General features: G+C 45.3%; 1 protein-coding gene across 1 annotated transcript; it reads right to left on the reverse strand.

Annotated features, from left to right (window-relative positions):
• Positions 1–648: 648 nt before the first annotated feature.
• LOC137521894 (nicotinamide N-methyltransferase-like) lies at positions 649–10,624 on the reverse strand. Its single transcript, XM_068241753.1, has 3 exons — positions 10,420–10,624; positions 5,083–5,290; positions 649–1,525 (listed from the first exon to the last, which is right to left on the reverse strand). The coding sequence occupies exons 1-3, from the start codon at positions 10,565–10,567 to the stop codon at positions 1,102–1,104; spliced, it is 780 nt and encodes a 259-aa protein (XP_068097854.1). The 5' UTR covers positions 10,568–10,624; the 3' UTR covers positions 649–1,101.
• Between the last annotated feature and the right edge of the window lie 2,935 nt (positions 10,625–13,559).

A 13,559-nucleotide genomic window follows, 5' to 3' on the forward strand; every position in this document is an offset into this window, starting at 1 on the left:
AGTTAAGCAACTGTATTCAATGACGAAAAGAGGCAAGGTAAAGCATACAAAATTCTGGGAAAAATATATAAAGAAAAAAAAAACCACACACACGATGGTAGTATACTCATTCCTCTGTATAAATAAATTGAGGCCACAGGTGGAGTTTGGGGTATAATGTGGGCATGACCTGCACAGGGCTCTATCTAGGCTAAATAGCTCCCATGGCAAGGGTGCAAACATTCCCCCCCCCCCCCCCCAACCTCCTATAGACTCAATCACACAGTGTAGGAGCCAAAGATCCCCCCGCTATTAGTTGATCAGAGATAGAATCCAGAATTACTTAGCCAGACGTGATGTAACACCACAAAAACACACACCCACCTCCTTCCTGACTGTTTTCAAGGTTATCTGTGAACATTGAGGTCCCAGACAAAGCATGCATCCCCACCCCTTTCCAACGTTATGACCATGAAGATTATGGCCAACATTAATTAGTTTTGCAGGCAGATAGAACATGTAAAATTTATATACAAGGATGCAGTTTTTCAAAATCAGCCTACTAGGGATATGCAAATTACCACATAACCAACCCTTTGTGTAATTTTTAGGAGAGGCATGAGCCCAACTTGAGATAAAAAAAAAAAAAAAAAAAAAACACACAACAACTTACAAAATATTGTAGGTTTATGTCGTTATAGATCTAAATATTGTACTAGACATCCAGCAAAGTTGCAACAATCAGAGTGTACCAAATCTTAAAGGAAACTCAAGTGAGAAGGAACTGGAGGCTGCCATATTTACTTCCTTTTAAACAATACCAGTTGCCCGTCAGCCCTGCTGGTCTATTTGGCTGCAGTAGTGTCTGAATAACAGCAGAAACAAGCATACAGCTTATCTTGTTAGATAGGACAATAATGTCAGAAACCGTTCTGTATAATAAACCCATAACATTGTGCTAAATATAGCTGTATTGTGCACCCACGTGTGTGACAGACTATACAACATGCTTATTTTGCCCATGCCTAAAAACGGCCCTGATTATTTGTTAAACCAAGAAGGACCAAATACCATATATTCTTCACCACAGAGACAGGTCTTCCCCGAATTCTACATTTCCATTTATACTTTCTGTGCATGGATAAAATAAAATCCCTCATAGTCTGAGGCATCGTCGTCTCCTTCAGGTCTGCCAAAGCTTGCCAGCTCTACGATGCGATAGCCATTTTCACCAACCACATCTTTCAGAAACTTCTCATTTACGGGCAGAGAGAAAATCTTCTCAGCTCCGACCTCATAGTAATTGGCCCCCAGGTCTCCCCCTATCAGCAGGTGTCCTCCTGGCTTGAGGAGGTTGCAGATGTTCTTCAGAGCCAGGCCATAAGCCTCGTTGTTTCTGCAGGCCGCTTCCAGGCACACGGTGGTGGTGACACAGTCAACTTGGGGAAGCTCAGCTGGGGCCAGCGGGTTACTCTTACTGACGTCACAGAGCAAAGTCTGCTTTATCTTCCCTCTCAGCTTCTCTTCTTTTTCCTTCATGGTGATACTGGAACACAAATATATTTATTATATCTTTAGTATAATGTAATGTTATGGTGCCAACAGTCTGCAGTGCTGTATAATACCCAAAGATGGATTTACACTTTCCTCCCCAAGCCAAATTTCTTGTGGCTCCTCTTGCAAGTTTAGCTCCAATTCTGAATATAGCTACCACCCCTCGTGTGCAACTTCCCTCCTCCCATTGTGAGTGCAGCCCCATTTGATATGTGTAACGTTTATGTACACCAGCCATTCATTCATGGCTCCCTTGAGGGGGTAGCGCCTCCTTTTCCCTTTCCCCTCTACTCCATTTCCAGCCACTCCTTTAGACAGCACCTGACCTAGACCATGGCCCATGTGGCCATTGCAGACATCCAGCCCCAACATACATTGTACATTTTTATAAGATAGAGCTCAGCAATAACAGAAAACATACTTCTCATTAAACTTCCAGCCTTCATACATTTTAGGGAAATAAAAATAAATTAAAAAAAAAAAAAAAAGACCATCCTTAACCAGTTGCCTCAATCTGGATGTTAACGCATCCAGTTTTCAGCGCGATCCGGCAAACAGGACATACAGGTGCATCTTGTCAATCACAGCGGGACTTGGCAGTGACATGTTTTGCCATCTAGTGGACAAATTCTAAAATTGCATTAAGAAATTTACAATCCTCTTACTTCCTGTATTATGAATGAACATAGCTCCTGATTGGGGTCAGGTCCATTCATTACAGGCATTGCAATTGGTTAGGGTATCTCCGCACAGATCTCCCTGCCCCAAAGGGTACAAACGACAGGCAGACGTGCATGCACAACAGTGGCAACGCATTAAAAACATCCTGGAGCAGGAAGTTTTAATGCAGTGGCTTGCCGCTAAGTGGTTAAATGGTGTTAGAGCCGGGCAGATAAAATGTGGGGGTTTTATCTATAGTAGCATTTTTTTAAAACTGTAGGTCCTCTGGGCCCCAGTACAAATTTTACATTGGGCTCCCTCAAGTGCTCTATACACATCTATTGATATGAAGCACCACAACCTGACAGTGCCAGAGAGGTGTAAGCTGTGAGGAAAACAGTCTTAATGGTTACAACTAATCAAAGGACATAGAGGTCATCAACCTCTTTAATGTTGCTATGCTGGTAATGAAGGATGGCCCCTGTAGTCCAAGGGCCCTGGTGTGGTCATTACCTCTGCATGAGTGTGGTAGTATCCAGGAGAACAGTACAAAAGAATGGCACCCTGATACTGCGCTCATAAGGAGTAATGTATATAAAACAATACTGTATAAAAGCATCCGCGTCCACAAGCAATAACCACAAAAATGTCCTTAATCAGATGGTTAGTAAGACAGTATCAGTGGGGGCGTTCTTCCTTGATGCATGCACCATCAATTAAAGAGTTTGTTGTGTGAATGGATAAGCGCTCTGCACTGTTTGTGCTTCTAAATGTAGTACCCCCCCCCTTCGGGGAAAGACTCACCAGACTTCACGGCCTTCAGGGCCTGTTCTCGCATTCGGGGTATTGGCCACACCGCAGCTTCACCGGCAATCCGCTCTCAGCTGTCCCAGGTCTGTGTAGGCAAGAAAGGGATTCCTCATAGCGTAAAAGTGTACCAATTTATTAAAAAAATAACTCTTAAAAACCAAGTAAAAAAAAGTGTGACCAATCAGTGTCCGAACCAGCCAGCCCCTCAGTTTACAGAATATGAACTAATATAACGGGTATAGGGGATACAGGAGTAAAACTGCACTTAGATGACAGAGGCGTGTCGCCTTGTCAGCAGCTAGCACAGCTCCCTCTGCAGTTGCCTGCTGGCTAGTGGGACAAAGTTTGGAGAGCCTCTCGCACAACCAATTCTGCCGCGTCCGCAATGACATCACTCCGTGTGACGTCATTGCTCACAGCACCCGCCGGACGCAGCAGGATTGTTTGTGCGAGAGACTCTTCACACTTTGTCCCACTAGCCAGCAGGCAACTGCAGAGAGGGCTGTGCTAGATGACAGAGGCGTGCTCCTTTTTACCAGCTAAGTGCAGTTTGACTCCTGTATCCCCTATACCCGTTATATTAGTGGATATTCTGTAAACTGAGGGGCTGGCTGGTTCGGACACTGATTGGTCACACATTTTAGTTGTTTTTCAGAGTTTTTTTTTATAAATTGGTATGTTTTTACGCTATGAGGAATCCCGTTCTCGCCTACACAGACCTGGGACAGCTGAGAGCGGATTGCCGGTGAGGCTGCGTTGTGGCCAATACCCCGAATGCAAGAACGGGCCTTGAAGTCTGGTGAGTCTTTCCCCGAAGGGGGGGGGAGGGGGTCTGTTTTTACTACATTTAGAAGCACAAGCAGCGGAGAGCGCTTATCCATTCACACAACAACTAACTTTTGAGTATACAGGAGAAGTCAGAAACACAAATTATTTGTTTACACTCATCGGTTATCAGTTGGCCTCTCTTGAAGCCCACCTCATTAATAAGTACCGTCATTCTTGGGGATACCCCCCTCAAGTTGTCCTAATGGTAGTAAGTCAAGACCATATGACCTTAACAGGAGGTAGAATAGGTCTCTGAGGCCTGAATGACAGGAAGTTAATAATAATAATACAAACATTTGTATAGCGCTTTTCTCCTGTTGGACTCAAAGCGCTCAAGAGCTGCAGCCACTAAGGGCACACTCAGGAGGCCACCGTGCAGTGTTAGGGAGTCTTGCCTTGAACTCCTTACTGAATAGATACTTGACCTAGCCAGGATTTGAACCCTGGTCTCCCATGTTAAAGCCAGAGCCCTTAACCAGTACACTATCCAGCCACTACAAGTCAAGGATTAGTTCACATACGAAACAAACGGATTGGAGCCCCCAATCATTCTGAAGCCAACCCTCAGCAGCCGTCAGTCAGCAAGGAGGTGTGGCTTTATCCCTCAGAGCAATCTCTCTTACCACCGCCTGATCATGTGGCTAAAAAGGGGGAAGTGAACTGTTGCAATGAATAATGTTCTTTTAATTTTGCAAAAAGTACAACTTTACATGCAAAGTGAATGTTCTGTTTAATACATAAAACCATAAACAGTGTCCAGAACCTGTTCTCTCAAGAAGCAAGGTGAAACACTTGCATCAGGTGCAGAGATTACAGTGGCGACATATGTTTTTATTGTGCGTTTACACTCACTGCATGCAGTCAGAGTAGGAGGAGAAGTGAGAGGAGAGCGAGCGAGGTGAAAAGGTCATTGGTGAAAAGCAGCTTGTTGTGCTGTGTGAGGAGTCTGACAGTGAGTGAGGAGGGGGATGGCAGGAAAGCAGCAGATGTCATTTGACTTGCACAGAAGGGAGGAGGTGGCACCGCTGTCCTGAATGAGGAGGAATGGAGGACGGACGACTGGCTGAGGCTGAACATTTTGTTTGTCACAGGCTCGCAGCCAGCCAGTTATTGTGTTGAGATGGTTAGCTACCTACCGGGCGCATCCTCACAAGTTTGCCTCAGGCAGCAAAAAGTCCAGCACCGGCCCTGATAGTGTGTGTTGGAAGCAGAATGTTCCTGGAAATTAAATGCAACAGATTAGCGACTCACCGGTTCCCTTCCAGGTCACAGACGTACTTCAGGATGGATGACCAATCGAAGGCGTCGGCCTCTCTGTTCTGCCATTTCTGCAGCTCGCAGAGCTCCCGCTGTGTGTGCGAAGTAGCGATGATCTCATCGAAGGCTTCACAGGCAGAGAGGAGCTGGTAGATGGAGGGGGCGGTGCCAATGTCAATGAGGGTATGTCCCTTCACCTTACCTAAAACACAACAAAAAGGTTATTACTGTCCTCCCATCCCTTCCCTAGTGTATTCTATGTGATTGCCTGCCACTTTCCTAGGACCGCCTCATACTTGCATTACTGGGCCTACCTAACCAGCCCAAAATCGCATGATCATGTATTATGCACTCAGTTTGCCTTGCATAGCTTTGTCCTATGTTGTATAACCTGGTTATGTCTGTCATCCTTTGTGTCATTGTTTGCATTTATTGCCCAGCACTGCGTAATATATTGGCGCTTTAGTACAATAAATAATACTGTCCACCACGCAAGATAGAGACCAGCAGAGTGAAGGACAGATTATTAGGAAGGCCAGAAATACAGTAAGGGCTCCTTCACACTAGAGGCGTTTGATTTTTTTTTTTTTTTTTTTTTTTTGTGCTGGCGATTTTCAAAATCGCCCTGAAAGAGCTTGTGCAATGATTCTCTGAGAGTTCACATCTGAGCAGTTACTATTTTTGAAGATATTTTGCTACACACACACGCTTTGTGCAGCGATTGCATTTTTAAGAATACATACATTGTATTTGTTCTTTTTCGGGTCAAAGAGTTCACTTCCTGAGTGACTTGCGTCAGGGAGTGAATAAAAAATACGCATGGGAAAAGCGCTTAGAAAAGCGATTTTCACAAAAACGTAACGGCCACCCAAGCGCCTGGAATAAAAAAGAAAAAAAAAAGTCTCAAAAAAAGCCGAACGTGAACGGAATGCAATGGGAATGAGACCTAACTCAAATTCCCACAAGGCAATCTAAGCAGTTACCTGGGACCCAGTGGAAGCAGGATTTGTGAATAAATGGTCAGGGCCTGTTCACCCCTCACTCACAAACAAAAAGTAGCACTCCGTTTACTTGTGTATAAGATTAGGCTACCCCAATCTACACCTTTGCAGCCAGCGGGGGTTCTGAGAGGTGTGCACAGCTCAGCAATGCTATATAGATGAGCCCTTACCAAGCAAAAACAGCATTTTACTGCCCAGGTCAGATTTCCCATCAGTCCTAGACAGCATATATCAAGTATATCTGTCAACTTAACACTATTGGAGGGCACATTGGCCACCGGATACTTTCTCGTGAAGATTCCCAGGACTACCGAATCATGTTCATTGAGGGACACATCTGACAAACTAATGCTACGTACACACATGCGACAACGATCGTTCGTTAAGAACGACGAACGAACTTTTAATTGATGAAAGAACGACCTAAGTAAAGATAGTTTTAAAATGTGTGTAACGATCTGATCGTTAGAACGAACGTTACATCACAGAAAGCAACTATTGCGCCTGCGCATAAAAATGAGAAGTTCCATGGAGAAATAGTGAAATGCGCATGTCAAGCCTAGTACGAACGATCGTTTCCAACGATGTACTACTTTTGCAAACGATCGTCGTTGGTTAAAATCCGCCGAGACAGAACTTTCTTTTGTAGCGATTTGGCTCGTTCGTCGTTTGCCTTAATAGTCGGTGGTTCGTTTTTTGTAACGATCGTCGTTGGTAAAGATCGGGGAACGATCGTTACAAACGACTATAGTCGCATGTGTGTACGCACCTTAATACTACAATCGGGGTCCCATCTGGCTACTGAATACTGATATTCAGGGGCACAGCTACTTAAAGGACAACTGAAGAAAGGTATATGTAGGCTGCCATGTTTATTTCCTTTTAACCCTCTGGGCAATACAATTACATCGCCCAGGAGGGGGCGCAGCACTATTTTTTTTTTAATTTTTTATTTTTTAAATCATGTAGCGAGATAGCCGCAGCGCAGCGGCATCCCCCACCCACTCCGATCGCCTTCGGCAATCAGAGTAAGCAGGAAATCCCGTTCTGAACGGGATTTCCTGCTGGGCTTCCCCGGTCGCCATGGCGATGGGGCGGGATGACGTCACCGACGTCGTGACATCAGAGGGAGTTCCGATCCACCCCTCAGCGCTGCCTGGCACTGATTGGCCAGGCTGCGAAAGCGGAAGTTACACGCAGCTAGCAAAGTGTAACCAAAAAAAAAAATTATGCAAATCTGCCCACCAGGGCCTGAGAAATCCTCCTGCGCGATATACCCCGAGCTCAGCTCGGGATTATCGCTCAGGAGGTTAAGCAATACCAGTTGCCTGGCAGCCCTGCTGATCCTCTGCCTCTAATACTATTAGCCGTAGCCCCTGAACAAGCATGCAGCAGATCAGGTGTTTCAGACTTTAAAGTCAGATCTGACAAGACTAGCTGCATGCTTGTTTCTGGGGTTAATCAGATACTACTGCAGAGAAATAGACCGGCAGGGCTGCCAGGCAACTGGTATTGATTAAAAGGAAATAAATATGGCAGCCTCCATATACCTCATACTTCAGTTCCCCTTTAATATGGGGAAAGATTGCTGCTTAATTCTTGCATCTGGGGGTATGTGGCTAGGGAGTACTTCATGCCTTTATCTGGAGGCACATGGCTACAAATATCTCAAATATTTGTATATATTGGGCACCCAGCTACTTAATTACTTTATCTTGAGGCCACTTCATTCATTTATGTGGAGGCTCGTAACTAGGGATGGTCAATTAGATGCAAATCTTTTTAAGTTGATGCAAGATTATTCAAATTGTGTATGTACGTTTATTCAGCTTAAAAATAGACCAGTCAAATTTTACATTAGCAGGGTTTGATTGGCGCATTTTCAAGCTGCATAAATTCTGCATCAACTCAAAATTATTTGACCGTTCCTAGTCACAAGCCTCCACATAAATGAATGAAGTGGCCTTGACGAGATAAAATAATCAATACAGCAGCCTTTATATCTCTCCTACTTCAGTTTTCCCAAAAAAAAAAAAAAAAAACACCTTTGTTGCATGCAACACTACTGCGATTCTGCAGAGTGGTTACTTACTAGTTTCATGGGAGCACAGAAAGGGTTAACCTCCCAGGGCTCGCTACATGATTTAAAAAGAAAAATTTAAAAAAAAAAAAGTGCAATGCAATTGTATCGCCCAGAGGGTTAAAGGAGGAACTCCAGTGAAAATAATGTAATAAAAAGTGCTTAATTTTTACAATAATTACGTTTAAATGATTTAGTTAGGGTTTGCTCATTGTAAAATCTTTCCTGTCCCCGATTTACATTCTGACATTTTATCACATGGTGGCATTTTTACTGCTGGCATGTGATGTCACTGGAAGGAGATGCTACTTGCATTTTTGGCAGTTGGAAACATCTGTCATTTCCCACAATGCAACAAGGCTCCCACAGTGTGATGTCAGTACCTCAGTACTGTGAGGCGCTGACATCACACAGTGGGGGGGGGGGGGGTTTCACTACAATAAATGTCATACAGAGCCCCCTGATGATCGGTTTGTGAAAAGGAAAAGATTTCTCATGGAAAAGGGGGTATCAGCTACTGATTGGGATGAAGTTCTATTCTTGGTTACGGTTTCTCTTTAAATGATTGTATCTAGAGCCAATGGCTACTTCATTTACATATCGAGGTGTATAGCGGCTAGTTATTGCTGGTATCTGAACCCAGCTGCTTAATTATGGTATTTGGGGACCTCCCAGCTGTCTGATAGCGGTAGTGGGGCCTGCAGATAAAAGGTAGATTGTCTTTTCCACAGTATAATGAATTGAGGTCTGTCATTGCCCATTGGACCGGAGATCTCCCAGCTAGCCTGGGCACCCTTTCAACTGATAAAACTGGAGGGGGCAGGGCAACTCATTGCTCTACCTACTGCCCTGTATGATGTTAAAGGACACCCGAAGTGAGAGGGATATGGAGACTGCTATATTTATTGGTTTTGAAACAATGCCAGTTGCCTGGCAGTCCCGCTGATCTTTGGCTGCAGTAGTGTCTGAATAACACCTGAAAACAAGCATCCAGCAAATTCAGTCAGAAACACCTGAGCTGCATGCTTGTTCAGGGTCTATAGCTTAGGCCCCTTGATGAAAGTCTATGGAGACTTTCATACTGCCATGGTACAGCACACTGTGACAGAAGTGAGGTTTTTCGCCGCATCAACCGACGCTAGGACAAAAACTACGTTACCTCACGTATCTGCGTCGCCCTGTGCGACACTGCGGCGCGCATGCGCAGAACTGTATTTTTACAATGCACTTCTGCATACCCCGAAGCGCGTCTCACTTCCTGTTTGGCTGGTGGCCAGATAAACCATACAAACAGACAGGCCATACTGAGGTGGTGTTTCCTGAAGGCCTTTTTTTTCTGGCGGTGCGGTGGGCGTGAAGCACCGCCAATTTACAGTGTAAAACCAGCCTATAGGTATTAGAAGCAGAGGATCATCAGGACACTCAGGAAATGTGCATTGCTTAAAAGGAATTACATATGGCAGCCTCTATAGCACTCTCACTTCAAGTATGCTTTCGTTTAAAGGACAACTGAAGTGAGTATATGGAGGCTGCCATATTTATTTCCTTTCAAACAATACCAGTTGCCTGCCAGCCACTTACAATAGAGTGGGCGGCGTTGCAGGAAGGGACGTCAGTTGAGCGCACGCTGGAACGCGGAAGAGGTGAGTCATCCCCGCTCGCTGTCTCTTACTGTCGGCTGCTTACTAACTATTTAAAGCTGGAGGGGAGCGCAGATCGGGGGACCCAGGCGAGTGAGGGGGGGTCCGACCCCCCTCCCCACCGCTAGGCCCAATACCCCCGTCCTGCCCGCTACCCCTCCAGCTCGGCGGCCGCCCCCCCCCCCCCCCCCCCCCCCGCACCCACGGACGGGCGGACGCCGCCCCTAGAAGTTTGCCGCCTGAGGCAAAAGTTTCACCCGGCCTCATGAGCGGGCCGGCCCTGCCTGGCAGCCCTGCTGATCTATTTGGCTGCAGTGGTGTCTGAATCACACCAGAAACAAGCATGCAGCTAATCTTTTCAGATCTGACAATGTCAGAAACACCTGATCTGCTGTATGCTTGTTCAGGGTCTATAGCTAAAAGTATTAGAGGGAGAGGACCAGCAGGATAGCCAGGAAACTGGCATAGCTTAAAAGGAAATAAATATGGCAGCCTCCATAGAACCCTCACTTCAGTTGTCCTTTAATCTGGCCCTGCGTTGTGTAGATCTTAGATGCTCCCTCAGACTTTGCTGCACACAGATCTGGCAGGAGGAAATAGTTATAATTACCTGATGAAAACGCTTTGTGGAATTGCTCCTCCTGGAAGCGGATGAAGTTGTCCGCCAGGCTCCCGGATCCCAGGTGGAAGTACGTCTCCAGGTACAGGCGGGGATCAAACTTCTCCTCGTATTCCTTGGGGTTGTTGAATTCGGCCATGGCTGATGTGAGCTCAGAGAAGTTCCTGTAAACTGCACAGAATTATCTGATTATGTACAAAGTTCTGCTGGGGGAGGCGGGAGCAGGGCGGATCTGGCACTGGATTCTGTGGAATGTGACAGGGATGAACGCCAGAGACAATCATACTGCCAGTTACTCCGCAAACACATATTCAATCCCAGAGTTAAAGTCCACCACATGTATTTTTTTTTTTTTTAATTTATCATTTCATGTGATTGTTAATGAGGCCCTGTAGTGACATATAGTAGAACGCAGTAAAGAGGCCCTGTAGTGACATATAGTAGAACGCAGTAAAGAGGCCCTGTAGTGACATATAGTAGAATGCAGTAAAGAGGCCCTGTAGTGACATATAGTAGAACGCAGTAAAGAGGCCCTGTAGTGACATATAGTAGAACGCAGTAAAGAGGCCCTGTAGTGACATATAGTAGAATGCAGTAAAGAGGCCCTGTAGTGACATATAGTAGAATGCAGTAAAGAGGCCCTGTAGTGACATATAGTAGAATGCAGTAAAGAGGCCCTGTAGTGACATATAGTAGAATGCAGTAAAGAGGCCCTGTAGTGACATATAGTAGAATGCAGTAAAGAGGCCCTGTAGTGACATATAGTAGAATGCAGTAAAGAGGCCCTGTAGTGACATATAGTAGAATGCAGTAAAGAGGCCCTGTAGTGACATATAGTAGAATGCAGTAAAGAGGCCCTGTAGTGACATATAGTAGAATGCAGTAAAGAGGCCCTGTAGTGACATATAGTAGAATGCAGTAAAGAGGCCCTGTAGTGACATATAGTAGAATGCAGTAAAGAGGCCCTGTAGTGACATATAGTAGAATGCAGTAAAGAGGCCCTGTAGTGACATATAGCAGAATGCAGTAAAGAGGCCCTGTAGTGACATATAGCAGAATGCAGTAAAGAGGCCCTGTAGTGACATATAGCAGAATGCAGTAAAGAGGCCCTGTAGTGACATATAGTAGAATGCAGTAAAGAGGCCCTGTAGTGACATATAGTAGAATGCAGTAAAGAGGCCATGTAGTGACATATAGTAGAATGCAGTAAAGAGGCCCTGTAGTGACATATAGTAGAATGCAGTAAAGAGGCCCTGTAGTGACATATAGTAGAATGCAGTAAAGAGGCCCTGTAATGACATATAGTAGAATGCAGTAAAGAGGCCATGTAGTGACATATAGTAGAATGCAGTAAAGAGGCCCTGTAGTGACATATAGTAGAATGCAGTAAAGAGGCCCTGTAATGACATATAGTAGAATGCAGTAAAGAGGCCCTGTAGTGACATATAGTAGAATGCAGTAAAGAGGCCCTGTGGTGACATAGTAGAATGATTTGCAAAAATTGGAATTGTGATTTGCAGTGTAAAAGAAGCCTAAAGGTGGCCACACACCATACAATTTTTTAAATATCTGTTCAATTCCAGAATAGCAATCCATTTTTCTGACTGATTGTAACAATTCAAATATCTAACCAATGTACCATGCACATGTTACATTTTCCCCAATCATCCTATATAATAAAAGCCCTGTGTCGCTGCGTCCAGTAGTTTAGCAGCATCCCTGTGTCCCTGGTAATTTGTTACTGCACAGGTGCGTAGTAACGTACAGCTGGAGGGACCAGAGCGGGAGGTTGGTGGGTGGGCGGGCAGTTGCGGGTGCACACGTATGCACAGCAACTGGCGGCAGCAGCAGCATTAAAAAAAAAAAAAAAGACCTAGAGCCAGTTTTTGCACAGCCTTGGGTCTACTAGTGATAAATAAAATAAATTGAAAGCTCAGAGGAAAAAAAAAAAAAAAAAAAAAAAACAGGAAATCCGTTCGGATTTATGGATTGAAAACAAAGAAAAGCTCTCAATTTTTCGGGACAACCAATCATAATGATCGAATTGGCGAAAAATTGGATCTTTTAAATTGTATGGTGTGTGGCCACCTTAAGGCCTGGAACCCACTGAAAACCGCAAACGCAAAACGCAACCGCTAGCGTTTTGTCTGAGCGGTTTGCAAGCGGATTCATGCGCGTTTTTGGTCGTGTTTTGCAACATTGTATTTTTTCCCCAGCGGGTGCCTAGCGTTTTGCGTTTTGCGTTTTTATCCTGATTGGTCCTGTGAATTATTTTTCATTTTGTTACAGTGTGCTGAACCGCAAAACGCTAGCAAAACCGCTCAGTTTAGGTTTTGCTGAGCGTTTCCGCTAGCGGTTCAATACTTTACATTGAAGCGCTAACGCTCCCAAAATGCTGCATGTCCTGCGTTTGCGTTTCTGAGAAACTCAAACGCTCCTGTGGAAGTTGCCCCATCCATTAACATTAGCCCAGCGTTTTGGCAAACTGCTAGCGTATCGCAGTGCTGCCAAAAGCGCTCCTGTGGGTTCCAGCCCTAATAGGGATTGAGGAGGGTGTCGGTCCACCCAGCAATGTGAGTACAATATAAAGTGCATGTATACAAAGAAAGAGCTTCTGCATAGATTATACTTCAGTGTCAACCAGGCCCGGATTTACCTCACAGGAGTCTATAGGCACAGATGTCCTGGCCCCTTCGGCCTTGACCACCATGAACCTACAAACCCTCACCAAACTGCACTGCAAGTGTGCTGGCTGGCCCAGCTGTTGCATCTCCCTTACTTCCCTTGCCCATCATAGGTAGCTAGAGGTGCCCCTTAGCATTATGTAGCCAGAAGTACCCTCAATATTAACCTATTTTGGTTCCTGGACGTAGAAACTACGTCCAGGAACCATGCACGCTTCCGCGGCCGATCGCGCGCGTGCACGCGCGCTCCCGGCCCGCGGTTCGTTAGCCAGGCAATCAGTGAATCGGGTTATGGTGCCCAATCACTGATTCCTCTCCCCCGCTGAAAAAGCGACAGCTTCTCTCGGAAGCTGCGCCTTTTCTGGCTGTTACCTCCCCCATGCGTCGCTCTAAGCGTGTGTTACGCTTAGAGTGACGTCATGTAAACAAACTCATGGCCGCCATCTT

This window comes from Hyperolius riggenbachi, chromosome 6, assembly GCF_040937935.1.
Source record: "Hyperolius riggenbachi isolate aHypRig1 chromosome 6, aHypRig1.pri, whole genome shotgun sequence".
NCBI lineage: Eukaryota > Metazoa > Chordata > Amphibia > Anura > Hyperoliidae > Hyperolius > Hyperolius riggenbachi.